The following is a 17,745-nucleotide window of genomic DNA, read 5'->3' on the forward strand; positions in this document are numbered from 1 at the left end:
CTCTCTCTCTCTCTCTCTCTCTCTCTCTCATGCGTATTTAGAAGCTAATTAAAATATCTCTTTAGTTAAAGTATCTTAATATTACGATGCTAGTGTATACTTATAGCGCGTGGACACGAGAGGCACGGAGCTAACAGTGCCGACTGAAAATCGAAGAGTAACATATTCGTGCCAGTCGCGGTAATACATAGCCGCAATCTACTGAACTTTTATTTCGCGGGATACGCCGCCGTTCCTATCATCGATACTGGACACCGTCCACGGCATGTTGCGAGAGCAAGACGCGCGAGGGGGATTGGGAATTAGTCACGACTCCGGGCACGTCTGCAACGGCATTAAAAGACTGCTGTTACAAAGATGCAACTGTGTGCAATTACTCGCGTTCGCGTGCGGCACGTAGCATTTTGCAAATTGCAGACGCAGCCGGTCCGCCGATCGGTGCACCATCGCTAACGTCACGGATGTGTGACTCATTGCCTGTCGCTAACAAATAGACAGTACGGTCGATAGCGTTTAAGCAAATATAACGGTCGTACGATCAGGCTTAAGCAGACAAGAGGAATGGCGATACGGATTATAGTTTCATATCCAATTTTAAAACGCGGTATTGCGCAAAAAAATTGTATAAATTGTAAAAGGCAGCTAAAAATTACGAGAACTGCGAGTATATTATCGCTGTTTTGCAGATCACAAGCGCAACATCAACAAATTATGTTTGATGACGCATCAGGAAATGCAAATGGCAATACTGAAAATCCCTCTTGCATATCTCCCTTGCGTTCCCGTTGAAACCCGTCAGAAATTTCTACGCTAACTTCGCTAACTTTTGCGCTCTACATCGGTATACCAATCTCGGCGATGGCACTAACACGGTCAAAATGTATATAAATACTGAAGTGCTTCCAAACATATCTAACAATATGCCGCTGCTCGCCGGACTCGCGTGCACCGCGAGCAGCTCGGCCGCGAGGGAAGCGACGTCCGAGAGACCGCAAAAATCGTCCGGTTCAAGTGTGACTCATCACACTCGAGAGATCCCAGCGAGCGTGTTTCCGCGAGCACCGGTATTTCTGGCTGGTGGCGTATTTGTGTTACACGGCGTTGTATCAATGCGTAAAAACTGCAACTGGAGCGACGTCGTAGTTGCCGGAGAACGGGATATCGGAGATACGTGATTCATATCATGTTCAAGTCGTGCAGCCGCCTTAGGTGCGTAGGAACCGTTTTCTCTCGACAGACGAACAAATCGATTGGATCCAGTTGAATCCGTGACGACTTCGTTTCTGCAAAACAAAAAAAAAAGAGACACTTGTCTTACAATCTTAGTCTCCATGCCGCAGCTTTGCTGGCTCACGTTGTAATATAAGAAACGAATATACTTACAGCATGTCCGTTTTGTTTTTAAGATCTTTCCTCCATTCTTGCAGGCGCCGAGTCTGCAATGACGCAAATTTCCTTCTGACGCAAGATACTTTCGCGCAGACATCAATGAAAGGAACTGCAAATGAGCATTTCAAAATTAGATATGACGCATGATTTGATGCCACAATATAAGATATTGAGAGTAGTCGATATCTGGCTAAATATTGCCAATTATCGGTACGTTCTGATAAAATTAATTACTCGTGTGCATCCCGACAGTTGCTCGTCCTGTTCTCCGTAACGTCAGGCATTTGTCTATTGTTCGTCGGCCAGGGACTTTGGGGATCGGTGAACTGTAGACTTGCGGGCATGCTGGCGATCGGTCGATGAGTAACCATGGGAGACCAAGGCCGTGCTTTCCAACTCGATAGACCTCGCCGACATCAAGCTCTCTTGTACGCGAGAACACGCCGTTTTCTATGACGCGTTTTACATATTTCGTAGGGACACAATGACGCTCGACAACCGAAAGTAACTTAGCGATCTGTCGGTCCTTGCTAGATAATAAAACATTCAAACTTTATCCCGTAACATATTCATTGCGAAAGCGTGACATAAGAGAGGCTTTGGTGCTACCTGCAACGTCATTTCGATTTTATAAATATTTGACGTTGGTTGCAGCCCGAGACAGTAATTGAACCATAATGCGCTTGTTGTCACAATGATACTTTATCGTCAGAGCCAGACTGCATCTGCGTTAATCACGCCTTATCTTATCTTATCGTTATCGATCATCATTTCAAACAGGAAATATTTAATCGTGATTGTAACACGATATACGCTGATCCAGTTCGCGATTACAGTATTGCGAACACAATCAACAGTACTGAAAACCAACCACCGGTGTCGGGGAGGGAAAAAGTTTCAGAACTTAGTTGAAAAACGGCAAAGCGAAGGAAAATTACGTATTATCTATTGTATGCACTGTTGTGAGATCGCGTTACACTCCGTAATACGATTGCGCAAACGTCGCTTTTCAGCATCGCGATTAATTACCAAGGATTGCTTCACTTAATAAATAAAGCTAATTAACGCTAACGCTTCATTTAGAATCCGCCCGTGTTGTCCGATTGTTACGTCTTATTACCGGCCGCGGAGCGCGTTATCGGGCATCAGGTTGAGAAACTCCACGTGGGAACAAAGCGATTCACGTGTGCGTGGCCAACGCTTGCCGTGTATGTGCCCGCAACGAAGCCAATTCTCGTGTCGGGTTCTTTTGTTACGCACAAAAGCACCGTGTTCGCACCTTCCTCGGCGGAGATTTTTCCAGATGATCTTACATGCCAAAAATAAATACTTCAATGTTTCTTCTCTCATTTCTCATTTCCCTTTCTCTCTCTTTCTCTCTCTCTTAATTCCGAACTTGTTCATATTTGCGACCTCCATCTTTATCCTCGCTTTAATCCGCGATAATTCAAAAAAGAAACGCTGTGGCGATATACTTTTTTCTATCTTAATCTTGGAAAGCGCTTGGTCTTTAAAGAAAAGGAAAGTGAGGTAGTTGGCTAAACGGTCAAATTGTGCGTCTAATTGTATGTTAATAAATTTGCGAGCGCCTTTCACCGAGTTCTCAAACCTTATCTATGTGCACCATCTTGATCTCGTTGTGCGTAGGTATGGACGTCGAGAAACATAATTTATGTGCATTGACTCACGCCGCGGGTTTCTTTTTCCCTCTCTGTTCGCCGAATAACGTTTGCGCGCAATATGAGATGCCGGCTTCGTGAAAGGAGTAAGACCAGCGGGGTTTTGCGCCAGCATCTTGAATGTTAAAAACACCGCTATGAAGCGGAGGTCGCGGGGACTCGCGTCGTTCGAGTCGGCGCGGGCGTGAAATTATTAATCGAAATAAATCAATCGACATCGTCAATCGCCGATCACTCCGAAACCTTTTTCTTTCTGCAGAGTTTGGAGCAGGAGAGGCACCTGCTGCGAAGGAGACTCGAGGAAGCCAGGGATGAGAGCGAGGCGAGGGCCTTGGAGCTCCAAGCTGATGTGGAGACTCTCAGGAGTCAGTTGGAGGAGCAAAGTGAGAGAGCGAGAAGGGCGGAACGCGACCAAGCCACCCTCGTGGCCGAGTTGACGGCGCAGAACACGAGGCTGGCCGATCAGCTGAGGGAGGCTGCCAAGCAGGAAGAGCAGTTGCTCGTGGAGGTGAAAGTGCTGAGGGAGAAATGCGCTCTCAGGAACACCACCCTGCAGGATCACGTCAGCAGTCTGGAGATTCTCAGGGATGAGGTAAACGAATTTTTATCTTGATTGTCGTACATCGTCCAAGTGCGCGCATAATCAACTTCTCTATGCACATAAAAAGCGTGATTTTTTTCCCTCCACTCGTTAATGCTACGAATTTCTCGTCGGATTTCCCTCTCGTCTAATTGATCCGCGCGTAGAACGGAAACTGTCGTTATTAATCATTATCCATCGGAAGCTGAGCGCGGTTCTCAGGCGGGGCTCGCTGAATAATTCGCAGCATCCTTTTTGTAAAAAGGAAGCGGTAATCGTCTCGCTCGTGTTCGCATGTGAATTTATGCATACAATCTCTGGGAAAATGCTATTATCGAATAAAAATGAACGTGACCCTCGACTCGATTTGCTTCGCCCTTTCGTCTTACTTTACAGTGGCAATCGGGTGTCGAGAGAGTCTCAGGAATCGTTCGTGAACATAGAAAGCTTATCGAAACAGACGCGTACAAAAACTAATCAGTGTAAATGTAAGATACATTTCGCGAGCTGCGATGATTATATTTTAACATCGCACTTAATATTTTTAATCTTCGACGGGTTTGACATGAGAATTGAAACAAAATGAAACAAAGAAATGAACCGTGGCACGAGAAATCGTAGTCGGTATATCACGCACGTCATAAATCTTACTCGCGTCGTTTCAGGTACAACTGGTATCCGCACAAAGGACGGAGCTAGAGAGGCGGTCCTTGGAGCTGCGTGAGGAGAGGGCCAGGGCGATGGCGGCCCTCGAAGAAGCCGAGGAGAGAGCCGCGGCCTTGGAACGGCTCGGCCACGAAGCGGAACACCGTGCGAGAATGGCCGAGCAGGAGAGGTGAGACCAGAATCCGTGATCGGTACACGTGGCCAATACGGCTCGATTAACACGCTGGGACAACGTACGATTGAACTCGATCCACCCGCGGTTAAACCTTTTCGAATTCCACGAGATTCCTAAAATCCGCCCCTCACGTGACGGTCGCATCTTTATCGAGCAAATGCGGTATGTCAAGCGGACAATACCATTCGTCGTATCTGTTCGACATTATTTTCTGCAGCACCTACTTTGTATCCACGCCTGCATTACGGGTATTAAAACATGCCGGCCATATATATTGACATATATTTATTACGTTCAGGGACGAGCTGGCGTCGGCATTAGCGGCTATCGAGACGGAAAGGAGAACCCGATCCGGCTCGATACAGAAACCACCGCGGTCTCTGCATGCGGAGATGGAGTGCGAGGAGAGCAGCTCGCTTGGGGAGCAAGAAGACGGAGGTCTGAGGACGGAAGTGGCGAGGGCGACCAAGCGGCTGAGAGAGTTATGCGCCCATTTGAGACGCGGCGAGGACGACTCGGGTCTGCAAAGCGACTGCGACGAGTCTATGCTGGTGATCAATCTCAACAATTCCGAGGCGGAAGTGAGCACCAACGAGCGGGAGACTCATCCTTCGCCGGTAAGCAATCCCCTTTACAGATCATTTAATTTTTATTACAGGTATATAATGTTTTAGGTATCTAGTCGAACAGGCGCCTATACACAATATAGTTAGTATTTATCGCTGTAATAATTTTCCTCGCAGACGAATTGCCCGGGTGCGCTGGTGGAGTTGGTCGAGGAGGTCTACAACCTCGCGCTGTCGGGGAGAGGGGCACCAGGAGAATTGGGATTGGCGGTGGAGCTCCACAGGGTGCGGGAGGAACTGGAGAACTCTCGGGAGCAGTGCAGGATACAGGAAGAGGAACTGAAGCGACGCGGCGACACCGTTCTGGAGCTGACGAGCAAGTTGAGCGTCGGCGAGGCTGAATTGCGTGGCGTCAGGGAGGAACGTGACAGGGCGAGGTGCGACATCGAGCACTCCGAACTGACGAAGGACGAGATCGTGGCGAAGGCTTACAAGGTGCGGGATCAGGCGGTGGCCCGGCAGAACAGGGTAGAAGTGGAGCTGGCCAGGACGCGGATAGACATCCTGCAGGCGGACAGTCAGTTGAAGGAGGCGATCAAGCAGAAGGTCGAGCTCAGCCAGCAGCTAGAACAGTGGCAGATGGACATGCAGGCGCTTTTAGACGAGCACGTGCGGAGCAAATTGACCCCGGCCTCGCAGATGGTCGCCACGAAGAACGGCGAGAACGCGGATATGTCGGCGCCGGCCAGGAAGAAGAGGAGCACCAGTTCGACAAAGAAGATGTTCGGCCTATTTTGACGAAAGTGACGCAGCGCAGTGACGTCGCTGCGTTGAGCCGAGCAATCGCGACTGACGTAGATCTAGACTTTTGACTTCTGTACAGCCATTTCGCATAAAGGGAACGTGGTTCCCTAACGGGTCGAAGAGACGATAGCGTGACTTAAGATATATCTAAGGACCGTTCAATAGTACTCGGCCCAGTGGTGACAGCGTTCCAGAAACTTTGTGCTCTGCCGAACTCATTCCAAGTGATGTCATTTGCATCATTCATATTGCGATGCAGAGACAAGCATCTGGACTAGTCTGAAAACTAGCGACTTTGTATTATTAAAATTAGCAGCTCGAACCAGACTGGACTCGTCTGGACTCGTGCAAATTTCGGGACCTGGCATTCTCGGTATGAATGCATTGAGATATCTCGGTGCACAACGCGTGCGAGAAACGTTGCTCACGGCGGGAGGCCTGTTACATCGGTGCTGACGCTCGTGTCGAAACCGTAATTTAAGTGGCGTCGTTCGCAGAAACAGGGACGTCCGACTTTCTACGATTCCTCGACCAGGGAAAGTCGTGGACCGTTTTTCCCGAAACGTTCTCGCGCGACTTGACATGCGTTCAGTATTGTCGTCATCGTATTTTTCATCTTCGTCTCGATACGCGTGTTTTCTGTCGACCGTTTCTTATCAAGTGGCTCGGTGTAATCCGGCGGACTGTTTCATTATCGTTCACTTGAGTTCGTAGACTGTTGATGCGAAAATAGTAACGGCATAAAATGACGTTGTGACGCCGATCGCTAATAGAATCAGCGAGGACAAGTCCGTCTTATCGGAAAAAAGAAAGTCGTCGTTAAAAAATGTTTCCTCCCCGCGAAATTAACGTTCCGTGGCAAATGACGTCTTTTCTCTTCGATAGATAAATTTTCGATACGTCTAACTGACGTTTCTAGCTCAGGGAAACTTTTCGCGGACGTCCTTCTAATTTTGCTCTTTCATCGCGTTCCTTCGCCCACGCTCGAAAGATCGGAGGAACCATTGGCTGCAATCGAAACGAGATTAACCGGACACGGTCTTTTGCTTCACGCGGGGAGGTACTAATCTTTCGAAAGGTGACAAGAGAACGCCAAAGGTTTAATGTCCCGGCAAGACTGATTACGATCGGCAGAGCGCAGCCGTTTTTTTCTCGCGCGCAAACGCGTCCCGTCATTCTCATCATCGTGGAACGAATCGTTCTCCACGGTAAGAACGATCTCCGAGTGGAAACTCCTTATTTCGAAACGATCTCGCGATCGGCTCGACAAATAATGAAACGGAGAGACACTCGAGCGCTCCTCGCTCCGTTTCATTCGCGACGCGGGGATATCGAATTCCTCTCGAGACGAAATATTGTGATACGCTGTGTCTTACGTTAGAATCGAAGGAGAACGTTGTGCGCCTTCCGAAGCGTCGCTTTTGTAATAAATTAACGATCCTATTAGAGAATGAGAAATTAAAAAAATTTTTTTTTAAATTTCATTAACGATTGTAAATCGCGAAAGATGGTTAGGTTACTTATTAAAAAAAAAACCGTGCATTTATTGTGCACGGAAATGCGTGTTCGAGGGTAGCCCCACGCACGAGCTTGGATGACTTTCACTATCGAATTACCCGACCACGCATAATTACTGTCCGTCCACCGTTCCGTCCGACAGGACCAAGGAATTATTCCCGATACAACGAGAAATAACGAGGGAGGGATGATCAAGCGTTTGGAGATGAAAGTCGATCGATCCAGCCGTGATCATTGATATTTTAACGCGACGATAGTGCAATATCACTGGAATATTTTTACGATATTAATCGAATCGATTGACTGCAACGGCGCTCCTTGAGGATCCTGCGTTTCGGGCTCTCGCAGACAATTGGTCCCGACGAGCAACGGCTGCGACGCGTTCGACGGCACGTGTGGTCCATTCATGTGTAGAGACACTGAACACGCGTGTGTACGTCGCACATAGTGAATCGTTTGTACATTAGTTTCCTTCTTCTCTTTTCTTTTCTTCGGGGCGAGCGTACCGATGAAACTGTATGATAATTGTGTATAATTCTCGATCTGATCAACTGCGATATTTATTGAATAAAAATCTGTTTTGCGAACGTCTTGCGTTTCTTATCAGCTCCTTCATTGTCGTCCGGCGGCCTACCTCGTTCTCCAGCAAGCTGGAAATAACGAGACACGTGAAAAGAAACAAATAGGCATTTATTCACAAGAGGCAGGTGTAGTTACAGTAGTTTCATTTCTGTCTTGCTTTCCGCATATATATCTGTATATATATATACGAAATATATATGTGCATATATATGTATAAATATATATACACATGTATATTTATAATAGTATCTTGTAACCGACCCGTAATCACCGATCGGTTCAACTACGCAATACAAATGGGCATGAACAATGGGGGCGGGTGCATACAAAGTGTTTGTCCTCTCGCACACGAAACGCGCCGTTTTTACTCCGTTTCTCCGCTTCCATGGTTTTTTTTTTTAAATTTTACTTTAAACGCAGCGAGATTCCACTTTATAAAATTCTGTGTATGCGCGCGCGTGTGTGTGTGTGTTCTCAGATAGAATCCCGCTGCACGTTTCACTCGCACGCCGCGACCCGCCGTGTCCCGATCCCGGCGAGTCGCTCTGAATCACGGACGTACTCAGAACGTCGGATGTTCTCGTCACGCTTCTCCCTAATTAAGTGCTTCTCGCGGCACCTTGGACGAGGATCGTTAAGGGGAGACCGCGGTTCCGGTTGCTCGCTACGGAAACCGCGTAATCGCACGCGGAGATGCAACACGCTGCCCAAGCGGGAGCCGATTTGCCGATATGATTATCGAGCCCCTTGTCCCCTAATTAATCGGCGGGCTAATCCTCCCAGAGACATACCGCATCGGCGACTCCCCCGGCCTCTCGCACGATTCTCTCCCCTTCCTCAAAGGTGTCGGTGTGTGGCAACAATATATAATATATAGTATGACAATATACGACGACGGCGGCTCTTAAAATTTGTCCCCTATAGTAACGCGACGATGACGTGATCATGACAACAATGTAATAACAATGAGGCTTTTAGCGGCGATAGCGTGAGTAATCATAGTGTAAATCGTTAATCAATTCGTAATAATGAGGCGACTCGTCGCGACGCGAGTCTCATCCAATGTAAAGCGCTTCCCATGTATCGAAACGAATACATAATAGAGCAATTAGTACAAAGGTGTAGAGAGAGGTACGTACTCTTCTCAAGGGTAGAGAGAGAGAGAGAGAGAGAGAGAGAGAGAGAGAGAGAGAGAGAGAGAGAGAGAGAGAGAGAAACACTATAATATCGATGAAGCAATCGTGTTTTCTTTTGTGCAGAACAACTTCTTTTATCAGTAGATTCGCATTTCTTCTTCGTTAAGGGTATTACATGTCACGGTAAATACAGTAAGGTTCGCTATGCTATGTCATTTATAAGTGGCTCTCGTCGTGTTTTACCACCTGAAACCCACCCCCTCCCCCTTCCACCCCTCCCCCCCAAGCTCCCCCAGACCACCCCATCATTTCGAGATTATTTCCCCCGTGACGACGTGTCAACACCTATATAAAGAGACAGTTAAGCTATGCGCAATTTGTGTGGGTGTGTAAGTTCTTCTCTCTTCCGCGTGTGTCTGTGTGTGTCTGTGTATACGTGAATGCGAGTGATCGTGCATCGGCACGTGTGCGGTGCGATGACGTTTCTGTGAACGTGTCGGTCCGTTGAACCCCATAGCTTCGGCCTTACTCTCTACACGTGTATATCATATTTACAGCCACACCATTTGTTAATTTCTCTCGCGCGCTTCTCGAGGCTGCTGTTCTCCCCCTCCGAGGGGAAGAAACGAAAAGAAGAATGAAAAGTGAATGGGGGCTCGAAGGAGAGCGGAAATTCGCGCTCGCGACAATCTCGCTCCAGCGGATCCTCGAAATGAGTCGCGATTCGCATGAGCGGTTCAATTTCGCGGAACGAGTCCCGTCGCCGAGTTCCTTCGATCACCTCGCGACACCGTTTGCGATTCCTCTCCCGAGTTCACTGTACAACGCGATGTTGCGCGACGTCTAAATTCGCTCGTGTTCGCGACAATCTCGCGACACGAAATAAAAAATGAGAAGATCTCGCGACGATGGTGATGGATAAAGAAAGAGATACCGCGATGATCTATTTACATAATAATAATAATAATAATCGCCCTCCCCGATCAGCAATACACTCATGCATACTCGCTCTTTCACGCACACACTTCCGCAACGCTCTATTATATCTCGTCTCTCTTTTTTCCGCTTTTTTTCTCTCTGTGTGTTTTTTCTCTTACTTATAACGCTACATAGAAATATCTTCGTTCTGGGTCCCGCACAACTTTGTATCTCTCGCAACGACGATGGCTCGTACGACGTGACCGTCCTCGCAACGAGGACCGCTTTCTTCGAATGGGAAAGGCTGTCTCTCCGAGTAAAATGGGAGGATGCGGTTTTCAGTGGCTCACACATCTCGCTCGCTTTTCTCGGGTTACATCGATAAGTGCCACTTGGATTTACTTTGGGGATGTGGGATTTGACGAACGATCTATTAATCTTTAAAATATCAAGCTACGCTTTTTACGAAATTAAAATCGGAAATGAAGGGAGGGTTGATTACAAATTAGGCGTGTATTAGGGAACACGTGTTTCGTCTAATCGTAGTGTTTCGTTAGCGGCAAACAGCGGTGAGTCTCCTTCGCGCATCAATCGTTATCAGTACGCACGCGTATAAATGTATTACGTATTCGCGGTACAATGCGATTTATACAAGTGTTACCACCGAAACATGCCTGACGCTACGTTCTCAGCTATCTAAATTCTACCAGATAGCGGCGGCGGTTGCTAGTGCCAGGTGCGGCCCGTAGCTTGTACATGTTCCTACGTGCGCGGGGACGTGTGTCTAGATGCTGTGAGAGTAAGTCTTCGTACGTGCCGTTTTCTCGTGTTAACGATGCCTCTGGTACGTAACATCCCGAGCGTACGTCTCTATTCTCTGGAGGTAGCGACCGGAGAAACTGCGATGGCCTGATATGCATAAGATTTTTTTTTTCAACTGCAATTCGCCATGCTACGATGCGCCTAGCGGTAACGATTATCATTTAGCGTTCGCGCTTACGAAGATAACAATTATCACCGACAATCATTAATTATTAATACCGCCGTTACGCCCGGTTTATTAGTTATCGCCGCGCTTCTTCTGAGCGTTGTGTTAAATGTTACAACGCATACAACTACGATCGCACGTGGCTTCGATAACGCTGCGCACCACTGATTCCTCGCCTAAGTGTCATTCCTCCCCCCTTTGCCCTCCCCCACCCTGGTTGAAGTCTAAAGGACGGTCGCGGTATAAGTATTTGTCGTATCGGCTTCGCGATCTCCGAGGTGCTGCAAAGCTCTCCCCTAAAGCTCCTATTAATTCGCCATAAAAAATAAACTCCCTATCGGCCGTCGTGTAAACGTGCGCGCGTGTATCTGCGGGAGCGTCTCCGGACCCGTCGCCCTCGATCGGCGCACCATCGCCAGAGTGCGAGAACGCGACGACGTCCGCGAGATACCCGGTCGCGATGCTGGCCTGTGTGTACGTACACATGTGTGGTGTGTATATGTGCGTGCGTGTGCGGGCGGAAGTTTCTCCGCACTCGTGTACGCGTGTACTCCGTGCAATCTAGTTGTCGTCCTCATCTCGCTTCCCTAAATCTGTATACCCGACATTACACACGCACGTGTATGTGTGTTATACATTATATTTATATATATGCAAGCTCTCTATGGCTCCCCTCGAATCACCTCGAATGCCTTCGCGGATATACGCTTACTACTACGCTAATTGCAGAGCTCACTCACTCTCCGACACGCACACAACTTGATTCGCTCGCGAGATCCCACCGGCGGGCTCCTTCACCTCTTTGCTCGAGCAAGCGAGTTGATTAAACTTAGCACGATAATCGCCATCTTGTATATACAGACAATCTTGCTCCTCGAACTCTTCCGATTCTTTCGCTTTCTTCGTCCCATCCTCATCTTCCCCCGAGCTCCCTTCCCATTGATCTCGTGCGAATGTTGCCCACGTGCTGGTATACACTGCCTCCTAAGGATTTCCGCGACAGGATCGACGCGTCCCGCTGTCGTCCCTGTCTCTTGACAGACTCGCGACACCCTCCCTCCTTCATCGGACTCATTGCGTTAACATACATAACATCATATCGACATAGGTAAGCGTAGTCCACTACAGCTGTGGTATTGGTATAGCACTCTGCGCAATTTATCGCGAAATTCAGTCGTTTACATTGTGAAGAGAATATCCGTTCGCCCTATGGCCGCTTCCCGGCACAACTCCCCGTGTTTCTCTAGGGGTTGCTTTCCCAACGGGCGAACTGGATACGCCTGGTGTCCAGGGAGGGTGAGAGCAGCGACTTGAGGGACGCGCTTGGCGGCGAGCCGCCGAAGTACTTGAGCGTCAACGGCGACTGCAGATGCCTGTGTCGGATCACCTCTCGCTCAGCAGGCAGTGGCCAGAGTTCCTAACGGACAGTCGGGGGACTGATCTGATTATAATCCAAAATATCCAACCACTCGGTTAAAACTTCCTGTCCCCCAACAATTTCATTTATTCTTATGTAATAATCACGAGAAAACTATTTGTATTTCTATATTTTTATCTTAAATTTCTGATAAAATGATTAACTGATGATAAAACTTTTTAACGTTGGGGATGATAGCTTGGATAATCCTAAAGTAATTTACCTGCAGCGAGAGAGCCTCGTCTCAGGACTCGCCCTGCTTGTTCCTGCGGCCAGTCAAAGATCCAACTAAAGATTTCAGAGTCGCGCCTAAACCCCTGCCGCTCGGGGTATTGAGACTGCTGGCGTTTCTGAAGCCCTGTGGATGTGCGTCCAAGCATTTCTGATACCTCAGCTTAAACAGAAGCAGAAACATCTCCTTCATTTAACGTCTCAGTTTAGTTGAGCGGATTCGGTCCTCGAGAGAGGATCCTCACCTTGCAAGCGGCTTCAATCGTCTTGCAGAGGGCTCCGCTGCTGGGCTCGCAGTTGAAGACGTGTGCGATAAACAAGTCCTGTGCGGTGTGCATGATGAAAGCGCATTGCTTCACGTTGTGTCCAATACCGAGGAATGACAAGTAGCGTACTCGACACTCGGTGATAAGTTTGTCGTCCTGAAAAGATTACGATTGTTACGAATACGTAGATTGCACGGCCACTAATTTGTCGGTACTTAGGTCTCTCTTCGTTTACTCACGTTCGGCGTAAGAATGGAAATCATGCTCGGAGCTACGGCGACGTTGACGTTTCGCCATTGATTGATCGGCGTGTTCGTCACGATATGTTCTATCGCCTCGTTCAGTACTTCCATGCCGGTCGCCTGGTTAACTTGCATGGATCCGAGGTACTGCGCCCGCAACACCTTCTTCGGTTCCTCCATCGGTGTTGGGAAAGATTGTGCTGTGCAAAAATATAACGTGACGATTACTTAACTTCTTAAGTTCTGTTATTTTCAAGCAGTTATTTATTAGAATCTGAGTTTTACTACGTTTAATTAAGTATTTCATTTTTTTGAAGAGGTACCAAAAAGATTTCAATTAATTTGAGGCTACTTACTGACTAGTGCCTGACCGTTTCTGTGGAAGCGCCGATGTTCAGTGGGCAGATTCGTAGGTCTCGTAGCGAGGCTTGTCCGGCCATTGATGTCCACCGGTTTCGCGAGATTCTGATGCTGGGAACGCTCGATCATTATCTTCTTGCAAATGTCGCGAAGCGTATTTGCGATCGTGCGCGCCGGTATGTCGCAACGAAACACGTGGCACATGTGTTTCCTGGTCGATCGGTCTCTTGCTACGTAAGCGAAGTCCCTGAAAGTAATACGCACTTTAAAGTCGATTGTATGTTTCAGGCCGAGAATTTTCGCTCTAATTTCACCTTATTCTAGGCGGTAATTTACATTGTCGTGCAGCTTACCTTTCGCTGTTAGATCCGTCCAAAGAATAGCAGACATTCATGAAAATAATATGAATATATTAGTAGAATAAACATGTGTGCCGTGTAAATAACATGAAATATTTAACGTTTATTATATAAAGATGGTGAAATTCGAGATTTTACAGATTGTGCACTTTGACAAGGACGTCATTTTGTGTCGATTAACTTTTAACGTAATTAACCCACCGACAATGGTCTCTTCCTACGCCCCATACTCTAACTGTATGAATAGGCTGCGTGTTAAGCACGGTGAGATTCTCCGGATCGATCAGCTTGAGCGCGCCCTCGTCCAGGTCCATAAATAGATCCTTACCCTGAAATATTTCGTAACATACGTCTCATCGCGTGTTTGCTGCGCAGCAAAATCAAAATCGGTATACCTCGCGGGGTATTTGAGGGATTAAAAGTCCTACAAATAGTCTTTTACAGCTCGTGTCGTTCATCTTATCATTTCTTAAGTACACCGAGTCGCCATTTCTCCGTTGCCCATACATTTTTAAATTCACGATTAATAATGCAGATTTAACCTACTTAGTTTCCGAGGAAACTTACATCGCCCCATCGTCCAACGACGTCCAAGAGATCGTTTCTACCGAGTGAGAGATCCACGATGCACTTGTTGACAGCTTTGCTGCTTCTCTCGGGTGTCAGATCCTCTTCCGCGATCTCCGTCCAACCCAAGGATCGCACGGCGAATCTGATCGGCTTGTCCCTGCCCTCGGAGTCCGCTCTAGCAGGATAGCTTCTTCGTCTGCGCAAAAGTATTATGACAAAGATGTATCGGCGACCAATCGTTGCAAGAAAAAAAGACTGAACTAATCGGAGGGCACGCTTGCTTACTTGAGCGCCAATTCCACCTTCCTCTTGTTCTCCAATTCCTGGTCCAGGGCGGAACTTGTGTTGCTGCGAGTTACTGTGTTCACCATACCGCTCAAAGTGTGAAAATTATTTATCTATAACATTATAAGCGAAAATTTACGATATGAAACAGAAGACTGCGAGCTTAATATACGTGATATCGTACTATGTAATAATCTTGATATACACATACGTGTTTTTACCAATAATTTATTTCGCGCTCAATAAAAAAAAACATATGTGTTTGTAAGATGTTTAAGCAGATTATTCTACTCACGCTATCATTATCCTTGACGAGGCTTCGACGCGCCTCCGTTTTCGTATGCAGAGGAGCCTCCGGCGGTTCTCTCTGTATGTTTCCGCTTTTTACATGCCAATAATAAGGTCCATTCTCATCTAAAATAGCATTCGATTCGATCGTCAATAAAATTTCAAAGCTATAATTTATGATAGCCGCGATAATTAACTGCCGATTATAATCAATTTCATCAATTCCGCTTTCAATCCGTACCGTTTTATTAATAAAAGAAGATATGAAAAATTGAGGGAACGTCGATATCTGCTAAATGTATTTTTACCTCAACACAGTTTTATATTGTTATCTCAAATTTTTTAGCGATTTCTTTCCCACCGAGTATTATCTTTAAATCCCTTTCACATTCCCGGAAACAACGGTTTGATACGAAAATCGCACTCGCTATCACGGACTGATAATCGCACGGCCGCGTTTAACGTTAAACACGAGCCTTTTCCGATGCACCGGTATCGATCGGCATGCTCGTGTCCTCGGAACCTCCGGGAAAACGCTGGACTTTCGAGAGTAATGTTTTAGAATCTAGAAAGTTTTCATTTGCGCGCCAACACTCTCGCCACTTCGTTTTTATCCCGATATAATTAATACAGATCTGACGCAATTTCTCAAGAGAGTCCAGGGGGTTTCTGGCGCGCTGAAAAAAAGTTTTTCTCTTGCGGCGAAAATAAGACCGAGGGTAGCCGTCCTGATGATTCGAAACGAGCTTCCTTTTTGCTACTTGGTGCAGCTCCGTCCTTGATATCTACCTTCGTGCTTCTGCCAGCCCGGTGGCAGATTCTCATCCTTGTCCTCGGAATCGGTGCTGTCCACGTCCGCCGGTTTCTCCTGGGTATTGTTCTGCAGAATCGCATTGTTCTTCTGGTCCTTCGGCTGTCGCCGTTTCACCGGCACCGCGTACAGCTCGCTGTTCAGGCCACCCTCCACATGCGGCACGCCGCCCATCTCTGCGGTCTCGTTGTCGGGTTTCTCGCAATAACTGTGGAAAGTCAAGAAAGACCAGGATCAAGAAACAGCGCCGCGGTTCAGCCCGGGGGTTCAGTCGCGTTAGCGCCGCGATGTTCACTGAATACTGAAGCGATACAAAAGTCCAGGCTCTTGGTTCTAAAAACGTCTCTAAGGGAAGCCTCGAGAACGCGCGGTGGGTATTTTTTTCGAGAGTCTGCGTCGTCTGGCTCTCTCTTCAAACGGGCATGTTCATGATGTTTTTTTTTTCATTATCGTAATCACAAGCAATAAGAAATGCATATTCTCCTTGAATTCACGAACGTATGTACATTTGTACAAATTAAATTTCAATCTTCTGCGCTTGTCACGTGCATTTGTGGTGCAAACGGAAAAGAAAAGTCAAGGCTGGCATTAATGAAACTTGATAAAACTGATGGTAAGAATTGCAGCGGAAGTAGAGTCGCAGCTCTTGCTGGCTCAACGGGGGAACTAGCGGCTAATATACAGCGCAAGCCACAAATTCCATCACAGCAATATGCAGAGTGAAAGAAACATTTTCATTTTTTATCGGCCGCTTTGCGTCTAAAAATTTCATTTAACGACGATTACTTTCCCGGCCCGACTGCGTTTGATTTGTTTAAATTCGTCACGAGGCGGTCACGCGACAGTGTTATCCACTGAAATTCTCCCCGCTCTTTTTCTCTCTCCCTTTCCCTCTTTCTCGTCTCCTATTATATCGCGAAACTCGCCATGAGAACGCGATTGTGGTCGCGCTCGCGTGACTCCGGGGTATTCGAGTTCACGACATTTCATGGCGAATCACGATCGCCGAAATAAGCGGCTTGATTTATCGCGTCGTTGTCCGACCGTGTTCCGTCTCGCGGACCCGAGTCGCTCGGCCGTTTCGCCGAGCACTCGCGGAGGATCGCGTCAACGACCACGACGGAATGACAAATTGATTTCCGCTCGTTAGATCGTCTGATCGGCCGTGTCGTCCCGCTCGTAAACCGCCATCGATCCGCCGCAACGGACTTCCCCGTTATCGCTCCGCCACGAGAAATCCTCGCGTGCTAATCAAAGCCGGCCGGCGGGAGATTATTTACGGCGGCTGTAAAATAAAACGTCCTTCGCGAGAGAGGGCGAGGAGAAATTACGCTTTCGTACTTGGAAACGATGTAGAATTATGTACCGCACGCTCGTGAGGGTCTCCATACAAAATCGTGATGGCTGGAGATAAATCGCGATCAAGGGGGATCGTAACAGGTGTCCGCCGAGTGCTCGTTCTATCACGAGTGACGACAGTTCGTATTCTCAGTCGGGACACGTTTTGTAAAGTAATCTTTCAATTAAAAAAAGAATTTTAACCGACGAGCGCGAATAAACGACTCGCGTTGTAAAGCCAACGGCACACGATGCTACTTTTCCTACTGGATTGGCGCCGTTGAAACCGAGGGGTGAACCGCCGAGGGCACAGTTGTCGTGTACAGATTTGCGGTATTACTGGGCATTACTTGGCTTCTTTTGGGCATTAGGCCTTGCTGGAGCATTTAAACATAAAATAAGATAAAGTAATGCCCACTGGGCATTAGCGGGCATTGGTGTACATGATTTTGGTCAGCGGTTTACCCCTCGGTTGAGACTCGGGCAAGTTGCAAGTACTGTGTTTGTTCGCGCTCGTTCGCTTCGCCTACGCCCGGCTTTACGCAATAACGTGGTCGCGGCAGAGTCCAATGGTCCC

At 47.5% G+C, this 17,745-nt stretch overlaps 3 protein-coding genes across 8 annotated transcripts in view; 1 reads left to right on the forward strand and 2 right to left on the reverse strand.

Annotated features, from left to right (window-relative positions):
- The window catches only part of LOC105568790 (bicaudal D-related protein homolog), a 32,457-nt gene extending 24,493 nt beyond the window's left edge, over positions 1-7,964 (forward strand). For all 3 annotated transcript variants that reach the window (XM_012024734.1, XM_012024735.1, XM_012024733.1), the window contains exons 4-7: positions 3,328-3,660; positions 4,314-4,483; positions 4,788-5,106; positions 5,233-7,964. In XM_012024734.1, coding sequence (XP_011880124.1) covers positions 3,328-3,660; positions 4,314-4,483; positions 4,788-5,106; positions 5,233-5,853 — 1,443 coding nt within the window. In that variant the 3' untranslated portion in view covers positions 5,854-7,964. The remainder of the gene's footprint in view (positions 1-3,327; positions 3,661-4,313; positions 4,484-4,787; positions 5,107-5,232) is intronic.
- On the reverse strand, positions 13-2,779 carry LOC105568788. Its single transcript, XM_012024732.1, has 3 exons — positions 1,624-2,779; positions 1,384-1,498; positions 13-1,283 (listed from the first exon to the last, which is right to left on the reverse strand). The coding sequence occupies exons 1-3, from the start codon at positions 1,631-1,633 to the stop codon at positions 1,022-1,024; spliced, it is 387 nt and encodes a 128-aa protein (XP_011880122.1). The 5' UTR covers positions 1,634-2,779; the 3' UTR covers positions 13-1,021.
- A 1,473-nt stretch (positions 7,965-9,437) lies between the features above and the next one.
- LOC105568791 (amyloid beta A4 precursor protein-binding family B member 2-like) overlaps positions 9,438-17,745 on the reverse strand; it is a 95,257-nt gene continuing 86,949 nt past the window's right edge. For 2 of the 4 annotated variants that reach the window (XM_012024740.1, XM_012024736.1), the window contains 11 exons: positions 15,809-16,038; positions 15,027-15,145; positions 14,732-14,844; positions 14,444-14,642; positions 14,078-14,205; positions 13,871-13,876; positions 13,514-13,764; positions 13,155-13,357; positions 12,895-13,071; positions 12,642-12,812; positions 9,438-12,437 (listed from right to left, as the gene is read on the reverse strand). In XM_012024740.1, the coding sequence (XP_011880130.1) occupies positions 12,663-12,812; positions 12,895-13,071; positions 13,155-13,357; positions 13,514-13,764; positions 13,871-13,876; positions 14,078-14,205; positions 14,444-14,642; positions 14,732-14,844; positions 15,027-15,145; positions 15,809-16,038 (1,576 nt within the window). In that variant the 3' untranslated portion in view covers positions 9,438-12,437; positions 12,642-12,662. Of the gene's footprint in view, positions 12,443-12,641; positions 12,813-12,894; positions 13,072-13,154; positions 13,358-13,513; positions 13,765-13,870; positions 13,877-14,077; positions 14,206-14,443; positions 14,643-14,731; positions 14,845-15,026; positions 15,146-15,808; positions 16,039-17,745 lie in introns of all 4 variants that reach the window. The other 2 variants (XM_012024738.1, XM_012024739.1) reach the window with 2 other exon arrangements.

The sequence above is a fragment of the Vollenhovia emeryi genome, unplaced genomic scaffold, assembly GCF_000949405.1.
Source record: "Vollenhovia emeryi isolate VEMERY1.0 unplaced genomic scaffold, V.emery_V1.0 DF939127.1, whole genome shotgun sequence".
Taxonomy (NCBI): domain Eukaryota; kingdom Metazoa; phylum Arthropoda; class Insecta; order Hymenoptera; family Formicidae; genus Vollenhovia; species Vollenhovia emeryi.